Source organism: Periophthalmus magnuspinnatus, chromosome 4 (assembly GCF_009829125.3).
Source record: "Periophthalmus magnuspinnatus isolate fPerMag1 chromosome 4, fPerMag1.2.pri, whole genome shotgun sequence".
NCBI classification, from domain to species: domain Eukaryota; kingdom Metazoa; phylum Chordata; class Actinopteri; order Gobiiformes; family Gobiidae; genus Periophthalmus; species Periophthalmus magnuspinnatus.
Window position 1 is genome coordinate 28,994,903 of NC_047129.1, and position 24,090 is coordinate 29,018,992.

The following is a 24,090-nucleotide window of genomic DNA, read 5'->3' on the forward strand; positions in this document are numbered from 1 at the left end:
ACCTTGGAAACGGTGGCTCCACCTCTTTTCAGGTCATTGACCAGCTCCTCCCGTGTAGTTCTGGGTTGATTCCTCACCTTTCTTAGGATCACTGAGACCCCACGAGGCGAGATCTTGCATGGAGCCCCAGTCCAAGGGAGACTGACAGTCATGTTTAGCTTCTCTCATTTTCTAATAATTGCTCCAACAGTGGATCTTTTTTCACCAAGCTGATTTCCTGATTTTTTTTAGATTATGTCTCTCACAGTGGATGAACATTTCAGACCCCTCCCTGATTTCTAAGTGGGAAAACTTGCAAAATCACAGGGTGTTCAAATACTTATTTGCCTCACTGTATATATTTGACTTATAGAATTACTGTGTGGTTTTGTACTTTTTCAGATTTAGATCCAGTCCATTTGAAACATGGTTCAGGCAATTATGTGTCATGGAAAATGTAATTCTGTTGTTTTAAATGATCATTATTGTGGTATCAAAATTGTTATCTGGCCTTTTCCAAAATTGTGACTAAGGTTGTCAAAAGTATCAAAAACCTGATACTAATTTATACTAAAACTAGTTCAGAAAGTAGATCCTCGAAAATCACATTCTATTGTCTAAATAAAGAGTGTTTTATTATCATTGTGGTTCTATTAACTGTGCTCAAAACGTTCATAAATGAAATCCAGAGTACACAAGTGCAGTTTGTATCCAGTTTTATTTGAGCAAAGCCAAAAGAGGTTTCTCTGTCCTCACACATAAACTGAAACCAGGGCAAGACTTTGAGTGTGCCCAACGGTCTGACCAAAACATGCTTTGAAGGCGCACTATGGTCCGCTACCTGCTTGTCCTCCTTGAATTCGATTTATTTTAGCCCGAAATCAAAACCTGCACGGCTTCACAAAATTGATTTAACCAACAGAAAAAATATAAAATCAAACAAAGAAATGGTCAATGGTCAACAAAAAAAAAGCATGAGATGAAGAATATTCTACAGTATTGAACTTGTCTCCATGGAAACAAGCAGGCGATGTAAACACCTATAACAAAACGAATGCAAGATAGATGAGTTAAATGCCATACTGTGGAACATTCCAGGCAATGCAATAACATCTTCACTGAGATAAGCTGGTAACGGACCGGTCCATTCACGCTTCAATAAAATCGATTCTCTCACGAGCCTTTTGACACGTTAAGATGCAACGTAACGCGACAGCCAACGGGAGATGTTACTTTGTCCAATATTTCACAACACGGACATATCGTTTGGATAAACTATTATACTGACTCATTTTTTTAAGTGCTAGTTTTGCATTTGTTTAAATTCGCCATTGTAAACATGAAAGAGGCTGATTGCAGACCACAAATACAGGCAGCACCAACACGAGAAGGTCAATTACTTTTATGGACACATTTTTGGGACCATTCTTCTTAGTCCTTTACACATTGCATGAAACTTAGCAAATATAGATTAGTAATAGGTTGAGTTCAGGTTCATATTGAGCTGTTTTAACTGTCAAAATGTAGGTTGTTGCCCTGGATTATGGTTAGTATCTCTGCAATTACAAGACCTACCCAATATAGCGTCTTCTCTGTAGGCAAACATGAACTAAGGTTATTTGTACCACAAGTTTTAGCTTCAAAAAATGGTTGTATTACAAAATTTCAAAGACTTTCAGGGGATATACGCCATAACCTAAACAGTGCAAGTTCCGCATTTCTTCCAAAAGCATTCTATAACACTACCGTAGACTTAAACAGTCCCCTGCTCTCCATCTGAATCAGTCAATTATCGCATCATATTATTAAGTATCGTGAACACAACCTATTGCTAAACCTTAGAAATGCCATTGATTTGATATTAAACGATTCTGACGTATTTTTCTTTGTACCAATCAAAAACAGTAACATTCTGGATGAGGAACAAAATAAAGCCATTTTAAATATACAACCACAAGTAATGATTTCACCAGTAGATACCAGGTGGTCCTAAGTGTGTTCTGTAATCTGGACAGTTGGTCGTGGTAGTAAAATATAAAATACTACTTTATAAGCCCCAGCACAACAGTTAACCCTATAAGCACATTGCAGAGTCTATGCATATTGACCACACATACACATCTATTGGGTTTAATAAGGAAGTTATTTCTACTACTTGTGCTCTTCATCACAGTGCATTCATATGGAGTTGTGTAAAATGTAGTACTTGTTGCAGACAGAGGGGGCAGTGAGACCAAAGGAGCGGGCACTGTGGCTGGCAGGAAGCTCATCGCCAAACGTCAATCATTCGACAAAAAACAATAATATTATTAAAATTAAACAGTAACAAAAGTCATCTTTGCACAAAACAGGACTCCTGGCACGACAGCGGGCTAAACGAGTCCAGGATCAAAAAGTGATGGCTCAGGTTTTTAAATGGATCTGGTCGTTTCTATGGTTACAAACAATACTTACTCACGTACTAGTATCGAATCTAGATGCTCATTTGCCCTTTTTAGACTTGGAAATGAACAAAATTTGACCTTTACGGAAAATTAGAGAGTAACTAGTATAGGACCACAAGGTAAAACCAAAAATAGTGCTTTTAATTTGTGTTTGAAATGTTGGTAACGTTATAACAAACTAACTTCAAGAGCTTGGCAAGTAAAGTGGCCGTTTTCTGTAATGCAAATAAAACAAGTATATTTCACGGATAAAACCTGGTCCAAAAATGAAAATTACTGCCACTTTTTCACTCAGAAGGAGCAATAACCTTTGTAAACATTTCAGTTTTGTCTGCCGTCATGTTTGATCAGTGAGAGCAGAACAACTTGGACAGGATTGGAGTGGATTGGCAGCAATTTGGTTTCAAGTCTCTTAAAAAGTATACAACAGTAATTAACCTCACTGTATGTTGCCTTCTTGCAAATTAAACACCAAATCCTACAAGCAGTGATTTCACAGTGAACAATCTCTGGGCATAAAAGGTATCAAAGAATTCTAGTTAATAGCCTCTGTGCACAGTAGCACCTTGCAACCTCACTGTTAGCATCACTACTTCCTGTCCAATTTTATCTCTTTGTCACCTTAAAATGAATAGTTAATTAAAGATAAGCAGACAGAGAGCTGCGTGTGGATGTCACTGACAACATAACTACAAGACTTTACAAACAAAATGAATACTTCACCTTCACTTCTGCGTGTCTCAATGATTAGGCTAATGCTAATTTTGAGGCACAATAAGTATATAAGTGTATAAATATAATAAGAAACACCACAAACTGAATTATTGTACATATAAAAATAATTAGGTAGTCTTTATTTTACTTAATTTGAATCTTAGTGACTGTTAGCTCTGGGACGCAGTGAGGTAGCTAGTGTGCTGTTGTGCAAAGAGCCCATTTGATTAGATTTTCAACAGAACTCATGCAAAGCGCTGCACAATATAACGCAATCGAATCAGTGGACCTGCCCTGCTCTGAAATCCATGAGATTCTTCTATTAGTTTATCAGTTCATATTTCAGTCTTCTCTCAAATATGAACGCTCCCGGAGTGATTTACGATGTACACTATGACAATTACAAGCCAGTACGTTTTTTTTCACCCAAAATCACGCAGTCCTAAGTATAAAATTGCAGCTATTTGAATGTGATGTCATTAGCCTATAAACAGTCCAAATTGCCTCTTGTTTTTCTGCATTAAAAGCTTGAGCCATCGCTTTGAAATTATCTCCTGACTCCACCCAGTCCATATCTGATCTACACACCATGAGGTCACGTCACATACAGCTCAACACAAGTACAGCACTCACACTGGGGATGGCGCCATGTAAACAAGACCACAGTATAATGCTCCATTCTGGCCATTTCTCCTAAACATAACACAACTTCATAACATTTCAAGTAACTAGGGCTGGGTACAGTTTAAAGATTACATTTATTTTATTTATGTATTACTATATTACATAGTTATAGCTTTGCTTTTCTGTCATTTTACTGGTTTGATTGTTGTAAGATCACATGTTGAGCAGCACTTTAGTGGCAGTTTTGTTTATAAAATGTGCTATGTAAATAAAGTGGATTTGGTCAAGGGTTAAGGGATAATGTATTGATCTCCAGAGGGAAATTTGCATTGATGAGCAACCTGTTAGAAGCCATATAGTGAATTATCTCCAGATTTTGAGCTAGGCTTTGTCAGGATTACCTTAGCTGGAGGATTTGGGTTGATGGGGAAAGCTGAAATGCCTGGAGGAAAGCCATCCAGACATAAGGAGGGACACACAAACTGTGCACAAAAATGTCCCACGCTGCTGAGGTGTCTAATTAAAAACGGTGTAAGTAATGAATCTACTTCGTGACTGACAGCTGTACATGTTCATACAACTGGGCCACATAACATGAGAAACTTATTAAATTAACACAATTAAAACTGATTTGAAACAATTTGCCACTTGAAATTATTACAAGAGGTCGTCAATTTCATTTCACACTGCGGGTTTCGGGTTGGTTGCGAGGGGATTTTGGGAGTCCTGGCCTGAAAAGTGAAACAAGTAGCTGCTACGAACAATAACACTTAAAATATTTCAACACAATAGTTTACATATGAGTCAGATGCGATTATACTTGTTGTGTTTACATAGGCCATGCCCTCCACACACACACACATACACACACACACACACACACACTTATGAGTCCTCATTCATCTCTTGGCTGTCTGTCCGGGCGATTTTCCGTGGGGGTGCTGGACTGTCCCCCTCGCCTTGTTCCTGCTCCCGTTTCTTAGCAGCATTCTGTTTAACACAAATTATTAGAGGATCAATACAGACTCATGCGTTTTAACTGTATGCGCAGCAAAGTCATGGTTTTGTAAGTGACACAAATTTTCTCAAGATTCTATAAAATACCTATGACAACTGAGACTTGAGAATGAATCATTGGGGCTGCAGCAGTTATTCAGAAAAACTGTCGCTAGTCAGCTATTAAAGCGTTTTGATTATATTTTGATAGTGGTAATCGTTGTCTGGACTATATACTCTCTAAAACACATACCAAGAGACCAGTCATATCAAAGAAAGCAGCATTCTTAATCTAAATGGCCAACTTTAATAAACAATTTGGGATTTTCATCACTAATACACTTATAATATTCTCAAATATCTCTCTCAAAGCTGTAGTCAACCTATTTCAGCCTTTATTTGGTTAAAAATGTGTTCTCAATCTCAATGTACCGTGCTATAGAAATTATCATTTGACTAGTCGACTACTAAAATAAACTTAAAAACTTAGGTGGACTCTCCAGTTATGGCTTTGTAAGTAACAGAAATTCACCACAATTATTTAAAACTAAAGACAATTGGGTATTGAGAACTGAAATTACCTTTTTGTCCCACTGCTGATGAAGGTAACGCAGCAGGATATTGGTTTTCTCTGTCACAATAACTAGAACACACAAATCTCCATCAATTCAACGTTAACAAGATTTTCCCAGACCTCAGTCACTCCACGGTCGGGCACTTACTCTGTTCTGAGGGGTATTCCCGTGTTGGCAGGTAAACTGAAGGTCTTCGATTCTGTTGGTGAGAAGATGAAGAGATTTAACTTTTGTCTTTAATAATGACAAATGAATGTAATGAATAGATTTGTAAGAGTCGTACTTACAGATGCTTTACAAACCGAGTCTGCGTGGAACCTGCTGAAGTTACTCTTGTTGTAAACTGGAAGTCCTTTTAGAAAGTCTGCCTGTGGGAAGAAGGAGAAACATAAGTACAGTGACTAATTTAACCAATTTCTTTAAATGGTTGACAAATGTTTCACATTCATAGCTGTATAAAAAGTGTGTCCTTCTCCTGTCTGTCCATTAGAGTCCTCCCTCTGCTCTTGGTTCACCACAGTGTTGGTCTGTACTTGTGCCAGTGTCTGTGTCTGCAGACTGTGCCATGTCCTTTAGCCAGGGCGTTTCCTCATGTAAACACACATGTGCTGAGTCTGTCCTGAGTCTGTACTGAGCCCTGCATGTTCAGTGTGTGATAATAGTGCTCTCTGAGCCTCTGGACTCACAGATGTGTGTTGGCCTTCAGAGCTGATGGCACAGGGCTCCGGCAGGTGTGGCTAGCTCAAAGCTAACGTTAGCCTCAGAGCTTGTTTTTGAGGGTTTCCTTTGGCCTCAACGGCAGAACTGTGCCTTTAAGCTCAGCTAAAGTTCATATATGATAGGTATTTATAAGAGTGTATGAAGTTTACCTTCTCCATAACGCAGGAAATGTCCTCGGCGCTGGTGGACGGCGCTGTGCTGATGAGAGAGGACCGAGCCGGGAGGACCAAGCCGGGAGAGAGACTCCTGCTGCTGCTAAATCCAGGGTTTGCTCAGGTGATTGTGTGAAACAGGTACAACATGTCAAACGGACACGGCTGTCTCCATAGTCTGTCCAAAAGGTAAAGCAAAACACGCTCCGGGTTCAGTAAATCCAGCTCAAACTGTCATGACAAGTGTTAGCCGAGCTAAACCGGACACAGCGGCTCTGAGCTGCGGGTTGCCAGATCAGTGACACAGTTTTAAGTAAATTTACAATCCACTTTCATTTCTCTCGCAAACTATTTCAAAACTAGATAACAAAGACTTTCACTTAACGTTATTCACATTTTATAGCTTTATCAGTTGATGTAAAAACTAAAAAACCTTGTTTATAAAATAAATATGCCTTTGCTTTAAAAACACAAATCCCAAATGTAAAGAAGCTGCACACATTTAATAGTTTATTTTAAGCAAAATTACAATAGTTTTGTCTTCATTCCCTAGTATTGTATAGGCTTTAGTATGGAAGCCCGTTTCCGCCATGAAAAAAAAAATAAAAGCCCCACAGAAAGTCGAAATTACGAGTTTTAAACTCGTAATTATGAGTTTAAAACTCGTAATTATGAGTTTAAAACTCGTAATTATGAGTTTAAAACTCGTAATTACGAGTTTAAAACTCGTAATTTCGACTTTTAAAACTACTAATTATGAGTTTAAAACTCGTAATTAGGACTTTTAAAAGTATGAATTATGAGTTTATAACTCGTAATTTTGGGAATGTAACATTTACAAAAAGTGAACCTTATCAATTTTGATTAAATGAATTTGGTATTTTAATAATTTCCTCAATAAACCAGCGGGGTTGTGACCAGCTGGCACTCTGCTCAGACCAGGAAAACGAGCGCTCACAGACACAGAGCACAGCTCATGAGTGGTCAGAACAGCACTCAGGGCCCACTGATTTGTTCAAGACACCAGAAACTTTACTGGAGCTTAATTTATTCATTTTTTAAAAGTATGTAGGTGATAAACATAACAGTCCTCCTCCTGTCTCCTCTGCTCTGTACACTCAGTTGCAGTGTGCTACAAGCTCAATTAAGACTTTAAAAGTTCTAATTACGAGTTTTAAACTCATAATTAGTAGTTTTAAAACTCATAATTACGAGTTTTAAACTCATAATTAGTAGTTTTAAAAGTCGAAATTACGAGTTTTAAACTCGTAATTACGAGTTTTAAACTCATAATTACGAGTTTTAAACTCATAATTACGAGTTTTAAACTCATAATTACGAGTTTTAAACTCATAATTACGAGTTTTAAACTCATAATTACGAGTTTAAAACTCGTAATTTCGACTTTCTGTGGGGCTTTTATTTTTTTTTTTCATGGCGGAAACGGGCTTCCATACTTTAGGGCTATTTTATTAATTATATTATTGTTACTAAAATATTTGAAACGCAGAATGCAGTAAGTATATTAGTTTATTAAGTATAAGTAGTTAAAAAAGTAAGAAAATCATTAAATCATTTTCAAATCACATTGATCAATAAAGACTCATGATTAGTACTAACAAATCATATATAAGAAGATGAGTTATGAAGTATTTCAATAAGATATCATGGATTAGAATAAAACATATGCCTGTATGTTGTTTTTTGTCCTGTTTTGTCCTTTTGACAGCTAAAGGCACATTCTTATGTCTCAGATGAAGCTGTAGTTTTCTTTGGGCTGCTCCTCCACAGTCGCCTCGGTCACGTTCAGGGCTCTGGATTTCAGGTCAAACTTCATAAACTTGGTGATCTTGGGTTTGTACATGAGATTCAGAGCTCTCCGGACAGTTTTGGATTTCATAGCATCTTTGGCTCCTCTTTGAGTCTTGAGCTCATTCTTCTGAGAAGCATCAGCCCCTGTGATACAAACACAGAACAAGGCCATTAGTTAAGTCGTATTAGTATAAGTGATAAATAAACACATTTTACATCATTATTTAACATTACAACAAAATACTTGTAAAACTAAAAGCAATGCAACTTAAGTAAGGTATAAATTAAGTTCTGGTAATGTAACAATGTACCCATGTATTTAGCTCTTGTATTAAATAGTTTAAATAAAAAATACTAATGCAATATAACCTATGGTCCACCATGTAACTCTTACAGGTCAGGTCTATGGAGGTGCCCAAGTATGAATGTATGTTTGAGCAATAAAAAACACCTGAAACTGAACGAAAGCAAGATAGGCAATTTAATGCCATACTGTGTAACATTCCAAGCAAAACTATAACCTCTCCATGGAAACAGGCATGTGGCAGGACCCATCACAGGAAAAGTTACATAGTGCACCTTTAAGTGTCATTTCCACCTGTGAAAGAGCTAAAATAACATCAGTCTTCTCTGCAGACTTGTCTCACCTCTGGCTCTGCGTTGGCTGCAGGGTTTGGACTGGAGCTGGGCACTTCTTGATATTATCTGGGTGCACTCGTCTTTGTGGCCCTCGTTCCAGGATTTGATCTTACAGGCTTTGGAGCAGTAGAAAACCATGTGACACCTGCTGCAGCTCGTCAGCTTCACAGAGGCAGCACGGCTGCAGTAAAGGCAGAACTTGAACAGAGGTGAGCTGAAAGGAAAAAGGGTACAAGTCATAATCATTAGTAGTCCACACATTATATAGAGTGCGTTCACACTTTTCCTGGTTTTAGTCCTGATATAGACTTGTGTAGTCCAGTGTTTAGTCCAAGGTTTGTCTGAATGAATAGATTTTTTTAAATTAGTGTAATCAGTCTACTCTCGATTATTTCAAAGAATGACTTACAATACTGTACTGTCAGAGGTATAGACCTAATATAAATGATCAGTAATATTCTATGACACTTTTGTTTTCAAAGCCATTGTAGATTATAAAGGTGTCTGTGTTCCAGGGCTTTAGGGGAAGAATGAGCACACATACTCTTCTGAAGTGAATTAATTGTATTTCAATTACATTTTTATAATTTACCTGAGTAATAATTGAAATCTGGATTAAAAATGTGACAGCCCTGTGCATACCTGTCATTTGTTTCATGTCCATCCATAGAGGTCCCTGTGAAAAAACATAACACAATTTAACAGTGCTGTCATGATATTTCCTTTCAGGCTTGATTTGTATGTCTGTTTGTATTGATTATATCATCTCATGTATACATGCAGTTTCTGTTTTATTAGACTATGCAGTTTTACGTGCTACCTCATCCTTGAGTTTGGCAAAAATGCAAAGTTTTTTTTATAATGTATTATGCTTTTTTTAACCAAATGAAAATAAATAAATAAAAAAGTCCTTCTAATATAGATGAAATACTATGCACACAAACATAATACCACTCTACTTTCACATTGATACTGATACTGACTGTGCTGCCTCTTCCTCTCTCTCTGTAGAGCAGTCTGTCTCAGTACATTTCCCATCATTCTGAGCAGCTGCTGTCGCTCCTTACAGATCTCTCTCTCCTGAATGCTGAGGGCGTGGTACGGGGTTGTGGCGATGCGTGTGTCCTGAAAACATTAGACACTTATGTATTTTAAATGAAAGAAAAGCAGTACATCAATTTAAACAACCAAATTGAGTTATAGTCATTGTCCAGTAGGTGTCAGTGTTGCATGACAGTTGATGCCTACAAAAATGAGCTGAAACTCCTCAATAACTGCATAACTTTTCCAGGAGAAGATCTGCCACCTGCTTGTCTGTTATTACCTTGCCTGAAATGTCCCAGAGTATGGCATTAAACTCACAGAAAGAATGGACGTTTTGCATATTATTGTTTAGTATTAAAGTATCAATAAAAACAGATCCAGGCAATAATTTTCTTTGAAATATAGTAGGATAATGTAGCATAGGCCTTTAACATAACAGACTTATGTGTATAAAAATAGGACAATACATAGTGCAGACCAATGTATTCAGGGGATAGGGGATACAACAGATATTACCTGATGATAGGAGTAGTAAGCGTAGTCCACTGCGGTTCCCTCAACGTTATCCACTAAAACTGGCATCAAAATGTCCGCTCCAGCCTTCAGCAACAAATCCAACTACAACAAATCCAACACTTGTCATATGAAGTCCCAGCTTTTACAAAATGTGTTATAAAGTTCATGTACCAGCTTCTGCCTGTTGCCACATAAATGGTAGTTGTTGTTGGCGAGGGCACAAAGAGCGCTGCCCACTCTGTTTCCTAAAGGGACGTTTGGATCAGCTCCACATTTGAGCAGCTCCTCCACAGCCTGAAATCAAAGACGGTATGTAGTAAAAATTCAAAGTAAAGGCAAATTGTGTCTAATCAGAGATGGGTAGAGTAGACAAAATGTGTATTCAAGTAAGAGTAATGTTACATTATGATAATATTATTCAAGTTGAAGTAAAAGTTTCAAAAGTAAGTGCAAGAGTAAAAAATACATTTGGAGAAGCTAATACAACTACTACTTGATGAGTACTGAGAATATAAAATGTATTTTAATTTGAAACATTAAATATTGCACAGACTCTGGAATTTAAAAAAGTAAGAATACTGTTACTTCAAACTAATTGTTACTCAAGTAGGAGTAAAAGTAATGTCAGCAAAATACTCTAAAAGGTACAATGTCTTAGTTACTCAAGTAAATATAACTGAGCACAAATCTGTGAATAATACTTATTTAGCAGATTTAATGTTACCATTTCATTTCCACTTGCAATAGCCAGGGAGAGGGGTGAGTGCCCGCTCCACAACAGGTCTGTCCGAGCTCCATGGGATAAGAGAAGGGCCACAATTTTGCTTGTATTCTGCAAATAAAATGGAAGTTGTTACTTGACTGTATATTAGGTAGTTAATAGGAGGTTTTGAGTCTATTGTTTTGTTCAAATTAATAGCTACTTGTTTTTTTCCTCCATGTTTTGTTGATTTATTCTATTTGCCAGATTTTTATAGATATTTGAGAAAATATATAGAAACAAGTTTTTTTTCATGGTTTTATACTATTATTATTTCAAATTCTGTCTGTTGGTAGAAAAACTATTATATTAGAGTTAGGTATCTCTGGTTTAAATGTATTGAATGTGTGTTGACATGTGTAATCTAGAATATGATGAGGTTTACAAACTGCGTTTTTGAACCTGGTAGTCTGTGTGTCTCCGACAGGCCACATGCAGTGCTGTTGTGCCTCCTTCTCTGTCTCTTGTTTCCACTGTTGATCTGATGGCATCACTGGTCTCCTTTGAAAAGAGACAGATAACACTTTATTTCTGTTCAGAATAATTTATGAATTCACATTCACAGCATTAGAATCGCAGTAAACACCTCACCTGGTCAGTCTGGTACATCTCGTTCTGGTCAGAGGCTCTGGCATCTGGGTCTGTGATGGCGTGAAGCAGGAGCTCGGTGATTTTAGGACCAGCCGACCCCGGCAGAGCAGCTGCAACATGCAGCGGATACAGGCCTTTTCTCTAAAATACACATACAATATTATTGAACATAAACTGAGGCAGGTACATCACAGTTTAACATGTAATGAAAAAACAGGTTTATGTAACATACAAACCAGCCATTGCATGGGTTTTAGAGTGAAACAAATTTGACACTGTTGTTAATAATTAACAATTTAAAACTTAAATATTCTGTCTTTTGAATGGTCCTCCTCAAAATGGCACATGAAACTGAAACCCAAGAATTCTTGTTTGTGTTGCAGAAATTTGTGTTCTGCTGGAGTGAGGGTAATAATGATGACACACTACACACATGAGGAAACATAGCCACATAGAGGGTCTGACAACTGAAAATATAACAATTTATATTAATTTTATGGAGCCTGTGATGCATTCCAGCATCTGTTTAGTTTGTGTTTTAATATTAAAGATGAGTTTTACTATAAACTTTAATGTAAGGCTTTAATGTTATTTGAGTTGAGTTCTTAATAATCAGATTGTGTTAAAACAAAGACCAAGTGTTGGAAATGTTCCTCTAGACATGCCCTGATCTTCTATGAAAAGTATTAGAAAGACAAAACACAAATATTGCTGGCTCTTGGACTGAGTGAGTACCTGTGGTGGGAGTTGGATGTCCGTGCGAGCCCCACACAGCAGCAGTCTCTTCACAGCCTCCACATCAGAGGCCATCACAGCCATGAACAGGACAGGCATCGGGACCCTGCAGGCGTTTGGGTCGGCTCCACGATCCAGCAGTAACTTCAGTGTATTCAGACGCTCACGATGCCTGGTGAGGTGTTAGACAATAAGGCTAGTAGCTCTGTCACAATAACACATTGTTCTTGCTGCGGTCATTTTGAAAACCATGACCCCAATTCAAGTATAAAATATGTTAAAATAAAGCACTGTAACTTTCTGGAGGTGGCACATCCGCTACATGATTCCATGGAAGTAGACAGGCTTTAAATAATACAAAAGGATTAGATCCAGAATGTTAATGTCTAGAATGACTGAGTCGTACATGTTAAAGGGCCCATATTATGTGATTTTCTGATATGTGTTACAATGTTGTTTCCTCATCACAAACATACCTGGAGTTGTGTTTTGTTTCGTTCGCACATGTGAAAAAACTCGTGATGTCATTAAGTGGTAATACATGAAGTTCTCATCTGTGTTTTTAAACTCCATACATCTTCACTAGAATCATTTGGATCATTTCAGCCCTAAAATTGCCCAACTTTGAAGTTACAGCTATTGCTTTAGCCTCATTGAATCTGTTTCACTCCTCGGTGCACCATCAGATATTAGAGACTTTCTATTGACAATTTCAACTGTGCAAAAGTTAAAACAAAAGTGTTCAAAAATAAAAGCAACAATTTAAGGTTATTTTAGAGTAATTCAGTTTAAAACAGTTCAATTGAGGCTAAAAATATCACAATGTGAAACAGAGCATATTGAGCTTTGATGCAGAAGAACTAATAATCCAGGATTACTCCAGCATGGGTGAACGAAAAACACAACTCAGGTATGTTTTTGACGAGGTAACAACATTTTAATGTGGCTAAAAGCTCACGAGAGTCCCTTTTTCAATACAGGACCTTTAATAATTTGAACCTATTTATCAATAGTAATAATACAGTTCTGGTAGTTGACAAAAGCCTTCACCAGTGCATGTGGAGTTAAAATAACTCACTCAATTTTCATGGCGGCCATCTTGCGGACTGTCTCCTCAGTGTCCAGGCTGGGAGTGAAACCTGTGCGACTCAGGGCCTCTGCTGAGCGGTGCAGGGCTTTTTCTGTCACATGGATTTGAAAACTATTGACTGATCCAGCCGAGTCAAATGTGGGGGTTTCATTTGATCCATGAATTTTCCCCTGAAACAAATGTTACAGTCCGTTGGGGTCATCTCTATTACTGGGAAACATTGCATGAAATATATACCTGGATATTATACCAACCTTCGCTGGATATTCTTTCCACTGCACATTCCCCACCACAATTTTACCATCCTTCACTTCAACAGACCGCTCTATACTAGCGACTTCCTGACTTTCCTCTTTATCATTCTCATTTAAATCACACTCTATGTTTTCCTCTGCACCAGCCTCAGCTTCACCAGTATACACATCCTCTGTTTCCTTAATCTCAGTTTCAATTTCTTGAGTTTGCTCTTCTTGTGTCTCATCTGTTTTGTCCTCTGGATCCATTTCATTGTCTGCAGGAGTTTGAGGGTCAATGGGCTCTAATCCTTCTTCAGCTACAAGCGCTCTTTCATTGGCCACTTCACTCTGTTGTAAGATGTCCTCTGTTTCCTCTTCTCCAGCCCTGAAATTAATAAAATAATAAATAAAATCTAACATTCAAAGTTCATTAGTTAACAAGACAGTTACATCAACACTAGCCAAGTAGTCAAATGCAGGTAGATTTTGATTTTAGTTAGGTAACATTTAACTATCACTCTAAATATTCTGGTAGTTGGATTTTAAACATATTTTACCAAGTTAAAGTACTTACTGTACAAAAAAATGAATAAGTTGAAATGCATATAAAAACAGATATAAACACAGAAAACTTGTATAAAGTGTATAAATATGACTACAAGCAACAATTTCACATCCACATATAATTCTGACTTATTGATGAAATGTATTATCTCTACTGTGTTAATGTAGACGGTTTTGTTTATTATGTAAATGTTAATTTATTATTTTGACCTTTTTATAGGTCAGGTTTTTTTCCGGACTATAACAAGAAATAACATCTTGATGGCGAGCTACCCAGATATGCGGTAGGACAAACCAATTAACTCATCCTACTGCTGATTTACCCTCCTGGAATCTATCATTTTATGTTTTGAACTCTGGACCAAAACTGGAACATTGAACTCTTGAACTTTGGGAACTCTCGAACTTTGACATAAAGTCATAAAACCACACATTGAACTATTGCACCTACCCACAATACACACTCACTGTATTACTCTTATTTTATACATTTCAATACACTTTTGCTTTAAAAATTTAATATTGGTGTTTGTTTTTTATTTACACCCCAGGCTCCAAAAAGAACCAACCTTCTCATACTGCCAGTAGTAATTGTACTTTACTAACCGAGGTTGCTGTCAAACTCCTAGCCTACAAGCGTTACATAGTGGTCTGTAAGCAAAAAAGCCAAGAGCTGCCTGGTTGAATATAATTTCACTGATAAAAGAAATCTCTTACCCCTCTGAGAAGACGTGACTGGGTGTCTGAACCGTTTCCATGGTGTTGGGTCTGTCTTCATTATTCTGTGTGTTTTTCACTGAAGAAGACTCATATGGCTCTGCAGACTTCACCAGCTCAACCTTAACAAACAAAAAAACCTCTTGATATTTTCATATATTATTCATTCACTCCACACTCGGTGGTGGGAAGCTACTATTGTAGTCACAGCTGCCCTGGGGTAGACTGACAGAAGCGAGGCTGCCAAACTGCACCACTGGACCCTCTGACCACCATCAATCACTCACACACCAAATTCATACTAGGCAAGGTGGGTGAAGTGTCTTGCGTAAGGACACAACAAATGTTTGCACTAGAGCCACTGCAGCTCCACTGTGAAACCTGGATTTCCCACCAGTCTCCTGTCCAAGTATATACTCAACTATATACTATGCCCAACCCTGCTTAGCTGCAAATATCAGACAACATTGGGCATTCTCAGGGTGCTATAGCTGCATATTGTCATCAGACTTACTTCTCTTTCTTTGTCACTGTCTTGTAGCTCAGTTGTGTAGAGAGAGTTAAAAGGGTAGTACAGGACGTGACACACAGCCAGAGCGGACATGTTTTCTCCATTCAGTTTGTCAATGTCTGCTCCCATGTCCAACAAGACTTCAATCACATCGTCACAGCAGTTCACCTGGAATTTAAAAGAAGAATACTAAGACTTTTCTGGTTTGTCCCCATGGAGATGCTTTTGCGTTTCCTAGAATACCACAATGGCATCATCTATCTCACAGGAGAGCAGCAGGTGACACCAACAAATCATATCTGTGGAGAGGCGACCCTGTTCACAGTAAGAATAAATGTTTTTCAATGTATTTTTAACTAATTGGAGTCTAGAATATGATGATGTTATACTCCCAGACAGGGGTCAAGAGACAATTTGCCCTGTTGATTACATTGTACTTTGCCATGAAATACTGAAAAATAAACATTTACAAATGTTGAATCTGATCATTTCTATTAGTGTCTGGACTCAAGAACTCATTGGATTCCAGCAACAAAACAAAAATTTGAACAATATTCAGGTTAGCTTCCTGTCATGTGTGCGAAATATTATTGAACTTTAGAATGTTGTGATGCAATTTGAAACCCACCAATAGATACTTTACACATGATGCCATCAACATTATCTGGGGGTGTGAAGCTAACTGTAGGCACTGCTCTGTTTGAAGCTCTGTTACTCAAGTTAGGCTTTCATCTAAACTTTTGAGTTGTGTCTCCATTGCAACTGCTGAACATTCTGCCATACACACATATATAGAACACTCCCAGCATGATGTCACTGCACTATCAATAGCAACTGTATTCAGAAAAGTTACATAGTCCACCTTTAAGATAGCAACTTTCTGCAAATAATGAAAACCAATAGATTACCGTGGCAGCGATTAGTGCAGTGTATCTGAGTGCATCTGCCACATCAGGATGAACAAGTCCAGTGCGCAGAATCTGAGCCACAGCCCTGTGCTCTCCTCGAGAAGCCTGGAGGATCAGCTGCTCTGAACTGACCTCCAGGTGACCTTTAGGACCAAAGCCTCTCCGGGTCAGAGACAGGACAGCTTCAACATCCCAGCTCTGGTTCTTCCCCTGCAGTCTGGTTGAGAGAATTATTTAAATAGTTTCAAATTCAATTCTAGCAGCAGAAGAATATTATAACAGGAAGAAATAATTATGTTGTTTTTGTGGACTTAAACAAGTTCACAGCATATTCTGGATTCTAGACTCTGTCCACTTTTTGTGTTTTGTGGCATTAGAAAGTACAACTAGTATGTATTTACTATTTATTAATTTTTTCTTCTTAATGATGTGTTCACATAATACATTATAATTTGGAGGAAACCTAGAAATAAATCTGGACTTAATCAGGACTAAACCAGGTTTAAAGCAGGTCCTAATCAGGTCTACATCAGAACTAAATTAGGCTCAAACCAGGACCAAACAAGGACAGGTTCAAGAACAAATCTTGTTTAAGTTAAGGGTACATCCACACTTTCTCACACAGACATAAAACTTGGGACTAAATTGGAAATAAACCTGGCCTGGGGAAGGACTAAACCAGAGCAAGGCCAAACCAAGTCTACATCTGGATTAAACTGCAGTAATGTCTACACTTTTGTTGCTACAGGCCTTAAATGTTTTATTTTTTGAGTGTTTTACATATATATTTTATTGTGTAAGGGTTAGGGTTAGGGTTAGGGTGACAAGGTTTATTAAACTTAAATTATAACCATGTTGCTACAAATTATCACTTCAAACGACCAATCAGAGCAGACTGTCCCTCCAGACTGTACTATTTAGCATTAACCCTTGATTAATTTGGCTTGTCTATTTAAATATGCAATGTACTGTCTCGTTTTATAGAGTTGTTAAATGTGATCACATCCCCCAGCTGAGTGAAAACAATTTCCTCTTTTTTTAGTGACAAGTTAAAAAGAGATGGCAGCCGCTTGAAGCTAACGAGTTTATAACTACGGATCTATGGCTATAATAGTGACAGAAAGTGTACAAGGGAGGTTCAGGTAAGAAGGTGGCTAGTCTAAGTTAGCATTAATAGTGACTGGCAGTGAAATATACACACTGGTAACCCTGTGTCAAGATAGATTATTACTACTTTATTTACATGTTTGATACAATTTGTGTCTAAACATGCGCTTTTGAAAGGTAATTTCCCTTTCTTGGACAATTAAGAAACAAAAACAAAGCTATAAATCAGCTGAAGTTTTTGGTTGGACCCAGAAGCAACAACATCACTTAACTCTATAGTGTCCAAATCCTCCTTTCATTCTAACCATCCCTCACCTGTGTTTGAGTATATGTGCCTGCATTCGGGCCTCTAGGGGCAGAGTGGACAGGGGGTCCCTCTCATAGCCCTGATATGGATTCATGTCGGGCTCCCACTCGTCTCCATAGAAACAGTGATCCAGCTCCTCCCTGCGTTTGGGCGGCAGAGGCAGGTGGTCTCCGTCAGTCGAAAATATCTCAATACCAGTGGGAAGAACGTAAGTGTCATCTGAAAACTGGTTCTGAAGAGAGCAAAGAAACGTAAGTTATGTATTTAAAGGTTTACTATATTTTTCTGGTGCAGTGATGTCCATGAGATGTTATTGCTTTTCCTGGAATGTTCCGCAGTATGACATTAAACAATCTATCTTGTATTTAATCAATTACGGTTTTTTATATTTAAAAAAAAAAAACTTTAAAAACATGCATTATTACTGTGAGTGGAGTTGCACAGATCTGACCTGTAACTTGGCCTGGTCGCGCCACCTCCTTATCCTCACAGAGATTTGGAAGGTTAATGCAATACTGTGGAACATTCCAGACAAAGCAATTACATCTCCATGGAGACAAGCAGGTGGTTTTCAGTTAGGTTTTTAAGGACTTTTGGCAATAAAAACACATGTAACTGAATATATGCAATAAGATAGATGACATACTATGGAACATTCCAACCAAAGCAATAACATCTTGGTGACAATCAAGTGACAGACCACCTACCAGAAAAGTTACACAGTGTACCTTTAATCTATAGTTTATTCGTTCATATGTGCTTTACCTTAGGGTGTTTGAAGCTGGTCTGAGACCAGAGCACACTCTGTTCTGCAGTGGTAGAAGTGTCCATATAAGTTGCATATTCAGGGAGATCCTTGAGAGTGAAGCCCTCCCCCACTGTGGTGCAGAGTTGGAGCAGGCGTTCGTTATGCCAGAGTCCCACGTCTTGGCGACCGTCAGGATAGGTCAGTACTCCAGGTCCAAATCTTTGGTCCGCATGATACAAACCCTGACAGCAGAAATATTCATCTAGACTCCATTATTCATCTTTTCTGCTTATTCCAGTTAAATAATACATATTATGCCTTTTCTAGTACTTCTATTAATAAACAAATGTAGATCGTTATTTTATATTTTGTTAATTGAAAATCTTAATATTGATCGTGTCTGTTCTGTTGCATGAAGAACAGGCGCAGAGGCACAAGAATCGTTCTGTAGGTCTTTATTGTCGGTTACAGCAATAGGGTCAGCTTAAAGGCGGCGTCCAACAAAATTCAAAGCAGAGTCTAATAAAGAAGATTTTCATTATGTGTTTGTATTGTTGCGAAACATTTTTGAACCCAGCATGTAAAATTATTTCAATAAATGCAAGTTAGTACTGTATACAAAATTGAGCGGGTAGGTGAAAATTGCAATTTTCTGAGCACTCATGCCTCAAATGTAGGACAATACAGGATTACTCAAACATGAAATAACTGAATTTGAAAATAAATTAAATAGCTGGACTCTGGTCAGTAAGTCAGCAAAGCTTTTGAAAAACTCAGCCAATGTGTAGACAAATAATAATTCAGTTTGTTTCTAATTGATATTATGGTTATGGAAAATGTTGGCATAGATCAAGTCATCTTTCTAAAATGACTTGCCCAGTTTTGTAGAAATGGTTATTTCCAATATTATTTGTCAAATACAGATTGTGCAGAGCAGTAGAAGACAAACAAATGAACAATTATATATTACCTAGCAGGAATCATGTAGTTGATAATAATAGTTATAATAAATTATATAAAAGTATTGTGTGGTCATGGTCTACTGGTTTACCTGAAAGTGTGATCCATTGGGGAACACATGCTGTCCGTATCCCTCTTTTCTGTTCAAGTAGAATTTGCCAATGAATTTGTGTCCAGATGGCCAGCAGTAAACTCCATCTCCATGTCTAAAGTCTTTGTAGAAGGAGCCCACATAAGACTGCAAACAAAAGCAAAAAATAAGCTGTAAGATGAGGATATGAACCATACTCTCAACCATACTGTGTGGCCTTAAAGGTCGTAGTAACAGCTTGACTACGTTGAGGTTATTGCTTTGCCTGGAATATTCCACAGTACAGGCATTCAATTTAGGCTATATGGAGATAGACAAGAGATGCCACAAGACCAAGGTACAGGTCAGCTCTGTGGAGAAGAGACCCTGCTCACATTGTGAATACATGTTTTTCAAAGACTTGGGGGGCAATAGCAACATCTGTAAGTAAATAAATGCAATGCAACAAGTTTAGTTTATGGTACTGTGGAACATTTTAGGCAAAGTAATAACAGTAGTAGTAGGTAGTAGGTGATAGACTAGCAAAAAAGCTACAAAGTGCACACTAAATAAAGTATGAATTGAAGTGCTATAATTTTTAATAATGGCTTATGTCTGGTTACATGCTAGTCAGTAGCTAGTCAGTACTATGAGCGTTACCTAGCCGCTTGAAGCTAACTTACTAGCTTAATTCCTTGAGGTTATATTCAACATTTGAGCTAATTTTTTATTTGTTTTTTGCTTTAATATTGACATTTGTCTGGCGTTACCTCCCCATTTTTCCAAGTGTACTTTCCTCTACCGTGTTTGAACCCATTTACAAACTCTCCCTCGTATCTGGAGCCGTCGGACCACTCCTGGACACCGGCTCCTGTGCGCTCCTCTGCCCCGCGTAGAGGCGCTCTCAGGCCGGCTCCTCGCTCAGGGATCACCGAAACGATCGCTCCAACCGTGGGCAACATGTTCCCCGGGATACAGACTCACTCGCGCTGTTGCTGCATTCATTTGGAATACAGTAGCATCCGTGTAAAGTTAATAAAATTTGAAAATAAGTTTAAAAGCTCAAAAACTAAGGCAAAAGCCAAGATTTTCAGTTACATCAGTTGCCATGACTACGTCTTCAGTAGCGTCGCCAGGTGGAGTTCTGCGCATGCGTAGAAAGTGTCACACATTTTATAAGGGAAAAAGACATAATACTATAATACCTATACAAATATCATACCGATATGTTTTGAATTATAACCCTTTCGTTATTTTGACTCTGTTGGAATCATTAGAAAACCATCCCTTTAAATTAAACTTTTGTTTAAGGGATCCAATTGAATATAGACCCCCAAGTATTTATAAAAACTTGATGACTTGTGAAAAGTAACCTTTCTAGATCTTTCAATGTTTGGCCCATATACATTTAAAGAGCTTCCATAAATCTTTACCTAAAATATGCTGTACAGTACACTTTTGTTGTCTAGGTCTAACTTCATTTATTTGCATTTTGTTTTTTAACCTTCCTTTTGGTTTGTCCTCGCAAAGTCATGGTATTGTTTAGACATGGCTGGAACAGTATTGTAATAGACCTACAAGATATTTAGTTTGGTACTGTACTGATACTTAAGACCGCCAATGTAAGTTTAGTAATATAATCAACCAACACATGGAAATTGGAGAAAGTTTGTTCATTGTCAAGTGCCCATTGTGGCGGATTATGAAACAGTGGGAGCACCTTATTGTGGTTAGGTGAACGTGTTACCTGACTCTTTCCTGAAACTGACACTGCTCTCGCTACAAAAGCACTTAATTGACTCAATATATTGTTAGAGTCACTTAATAAGATGAAAATGCACATAGGATTTTAGATCATACAGTGCTGTCTATTTCAAATAAGAATGAAAACCAGTACAATATTTATACGTACACTATCAGCTTTATTTAAACCTGGGAAAAAATCTTGACAAAAGTACAGAACAAAACTTTTTTTCTTCTTCAATATGTTTTTATAAATCAGGTAAAAAGGGAACATTTGAATTATTTAGACACCATATAAAAAGAACAATGGAAAATTTATCTGATCTAATCTATCTTTCAATTTGTACAATTTATCATACAGTCTATTAGTGATGATTTTTGTGTAAAAAAATTCCCAAATTCAAAGAACGACAACAACAAATTAACTGATCCAACCCCCCCCTTCCCCCCACCATAGAGTCAGATTGTAAAAAAAAACCCAGAAAAAACAAAAATGGTCCTTTGTCCATTCTAAACTTTTTTAACAGGCTTGATTATCAGAGGAGTAAATGGAAACCCATTCACACGGTTTCCAGGACTGAAGAACGGATATAGTTTCCCGAAGAAGTTGCAGTTGGTGAAGGAGTAAAGATGCTCTGCAGTTTCCGCATTGTAAAATGAAACTAGGCCCAACTCGTAGTCAACAAATACTCCAAGCCTTTGAAGAACAGACTTCACCAATAGCTCAACCCTTGGACTAGCACTGGCGCTGTACTTATCTCTATCTCTGAGCATAACCGCCCAAGTTCCATTCTTCGAAAATAAGAAGTTTTTGTCCTTTTTATCAATTGATTCTTTAACAACACCTACGTCCCAGTTTTCATTTCTTTTCACTTGAACTTCGTAGTAAAACTTGCCACTATTGAACCCCTGCTTCCCAAGAACACATAAGAAATTGGAAAATCTTTGTGGGTTGTGCGGAACAGCAGTTTTCTTTCCTCTGTCAGAAACTTCCTTACGGTCATCGGATAGGGTTAGCCATGGACTAGCAGTGTCAGGGTCGAGGGTTATGTTTACAGCGTGTTGCTGCAGCCTCCTTAACTCAGCCTGAGGAGTCAACAGTTTCTTCTGGTCCATGAAGGAATGTTCCAGCTTTGCCACAGCTTTTTTCACAGTACATTCAAACAAAGTAGGCGCATACTTTACCAAGCTCCAGTCCTTCATTTTTGGGGCAATTTTCAGAGATTTGAAGCTTTGTATAGCATGTAGATAGTCGTCAGAACATGCAATTTGTCCCATTTTGACATCTCTGCCCTCCAGTTGACAAATCTCACTCTCCAGCTCTGAAATAAGTGCATCTGCTTCCTTCTCGTTTGCCCTCTGTTTTGTCAGGATCTCATTTTGAAACTCCGCCATGCTAGTTTGAACAATCTCCAAGACAGCATTGAAAAACACCATACCATTGTTCATTTCTCGTTGTGCACAACTGCGACTTAGCTCTACACTTTGTCTAACTTTCTGAACTTTGTCCTGCCGCTCTTCAATCAAATGGCGATTTTCAGATTTGATTTGCTTCAGTGAACCTTGCCGGTTGTCAAACTCTTCCTTTAGTGGGATTATATCATGGTTCTTATGGTCCAAAATTGTGCATGCCATACAGACACAAACTTGGTCACGAAGACAGAATAGCTCCAGCGGTTTATCATGTTCTGAGCACATCCTCTCCTCCAAGTTCTCTATTGGCTCCATAAGGTGGTGTTTTTGAAGGCGGGGGACTGTCAAATGAGGTTCCAAATGGTTCTGGCAATAAGAAAAGAGGCATACCGGGCAGGATTTTACAGCAGTTAGTTTATGCCCAGTGCAAATATCACACGTGATGCCTCCCGTTTCATTTGCCAAATACAGTTCCACACTTTTTTCCATTGTTGGGTTCATAAATTGGGAGCAGATCTCCGAAATGAACGTGTTAACATGAAGGGGAGGCCTACAGCTGAAATCCTTTTTACACATAGGACATGAGAGTTCATTGTCCCAGTGTTTGGAAATGCAGTTTTTACAAAAGTTATGGCCACATGGAGTAGAGATGGGGTCTTTAAACACCTCTAAGCAGATCGGGCACAACAGTTGGTCTTCAGTCAGAGGGCTCACAGGAGAAGTAGCCATCTCAAAAGACCTACAATGCAGAAATAAGAACATTTTATTAATTAAATCCTCATCATAGTCTCCCAGATTTTTCTAAGCATTTGTAACGTTGTCTTGTGTTGTATAGACAAAATTATTGATGTGGCATTGCTGGTTTTCAGTGAGGATATCTGCTTGCAATGGATTAGTGTTTGTGATATAAATTAAATGTATTGAGATGTTTTATAGTAAAGTCCACTTAAGATTACCGTTTTTTTTTTTGCTCATTTTCATTCATTTCTTGTATATTAAACTTTACGATACTTTTGATGGCTTTTTATATTTTATGAATGAAATAAATTAAATTGATGAATAGTTGTAGTAAATTATAATTCTTTCACATGCATGGTGGCTAAAATTCATAACAAAGTGGAACGTGGTAGCTTACCGTTAACGTACAAGCTCTTAAGTCGTATTAACGGTCAAAACCAAAAGCTAAAATATATTGATAAACATTTACAAAGATTTTACTCACTAGTTATTGTAGCCACATAGAATAGAAGTCAGGGTTTATGAGAAATTTGTAGTTTTGTTCGCGTTTCGCTGCTGCAAACCGAAGTTCCGTTGAGCTTTCAAAATGTTGGCCCCGCTCCTTTGCTCGTTTGTGATTGTTTAAATTGGGCGCATGCGCAGTATGCAGCGTTTCGTTAAGACCGTCTGCTTTATAA

At 37.9% G+C, this 24,090-nt stretch overlaps 3 protein-coding genes across 3 annotated transcripts in view; all 3 read right to left on the reverse strand.

The window, feature by feature from the left end:
* Positions 1 to 20,481, reverse strand: part of ankmy1 (ankyrin repeat and MYND domain containing 1) — a 295,837-nt gene extending 275,356 nt beyond the window's left edge. The window contains exons 1-20 of the mRNA XM_055221547.1: positions 20,290 to 20,481; positions 19,541 to 19,687; positions 18,507 to 18,731; positions 17,750 to 17,967; positions 16,328 to 16,544; positions 15,423 to 15,587; positions 14,909 to 15,030; positions 13,646 to 14,012; positions 13,380 to 13,561; positions 12,302 to 12,473; positions 11,562 to 11,707; positions 11,378 to 11,498; positions 10,940 to 11,047; positions 10,387 to 10,509; positions 10,216 to 10,317; positions 9,639 to 9,780; positions 9,298 to 9,331; positions 9,164 to 9,198; positions 8,664 to 8,867; positions 7,932 to 8,160 (exon numbers count right to left, since the gene is read on the reverse strand). Of these exons, the coding sequence (XP_055077522.1) occupies positions 7,955 to 8,160; positions 8,664 to 8,867; positions 9,164 to 9,198; positions 9,298 to 9,331; positions 9,639 to 9,780; positions 10,216 to 10,317; positions 10,387 to 10,509; positions 10,940 to 11,047; positions 11,378 to 11,498; positions 11,562 to 11,707; positions 12,302 to 12,473; positions 13,380 to 13,561; positions 13,646 to 14,012; positions 14,909 to 15,030; positions 15,423 to 15,587; positions 16,328 to 16,544; positions 17,750 to 17,967; positions 18,507 to 18,731; positions 19,541 to 19,687; positions 20,290 to 20,481 (3,228 nt within the window). The 3' untranslated portion in view covers positions 7,932 to 7,954. The remainder of the gene's footprint in view (positions 1 to 7,931; positions 8,161 to 8,663; positions 8,868 to 9,163; positions 9,199 to 9,297; positions 9,332 to 9,638; positions 9,781 to 10,215; positions 10,318 to 10,386; positions 10,510 to 10,939; positions 11,048 to 11,377; positions 11,499 to 11,561; positions 11,708 to 12,301; positions 12,474 to 13,379; positions 13,562 to 13,645; positions 14,013 to 14,908; positions 15,031 to 15,422; positions 15,588 to 16,327; positions 16,545 to 17,749; positions 17,968 to 18,506; positions 18,732 to 19,540; positions 19,688 to 20,289) is intronic.
* Positions 680 to 6,488, reverse strand: LOC117370313 (DET1- and DDB1-associated protein 1). The gene is made up of 5 exons (XM_033965706.2): positions 6,202 to 6,488; positions 5,620 to 5,700; positions 5,480 to 5,531; positions 5,339 to 5,400; positions 680 to 4,751 (listed from the first exon to the last, which is right to left on the reverse strand). The coding sequence occupies exons 1-5, from the start codon at positions 6,208 to 6,210 to the stop codon at positions 4,647 to 4,649; spliced, it is 309 nt and encodes a 102-aa protein (XP_033821597.1). The 5' UTR covers positions 6,211 to 6,488; the 3' UTR covers positions 680 to 4,646.
* A 945-nt stretch (positions 20,482 to 21,426) lies between the features above and the next one.
* Positions 21,427 to 24,047, reverse strand: LOC117369900 (E3 ubiquitin-protein ligase TRIM21-like). Its single transcript, XM_033965243.2, has 2 exons — positions 23,898 to 24,047; positions 21,427 to 23,414 (listed from the first exon to the last, which is right to left on the reverse strand). Exon 2 carries the CDS (start codon positions 23,402 to 23,404, stop codon positions 21,773 to 21,775), a length of 1,632 nt encoding a protein of 543 aa, XP_033821134.1. The 5' UTR covers positions 23,405 to 23,414; positions 23,898 to 24,047; the 3' UTR covers positions 21,427 to 21,772.
* Positions 24,048 to 24,090: the final 43 nt, after the last annotated feature.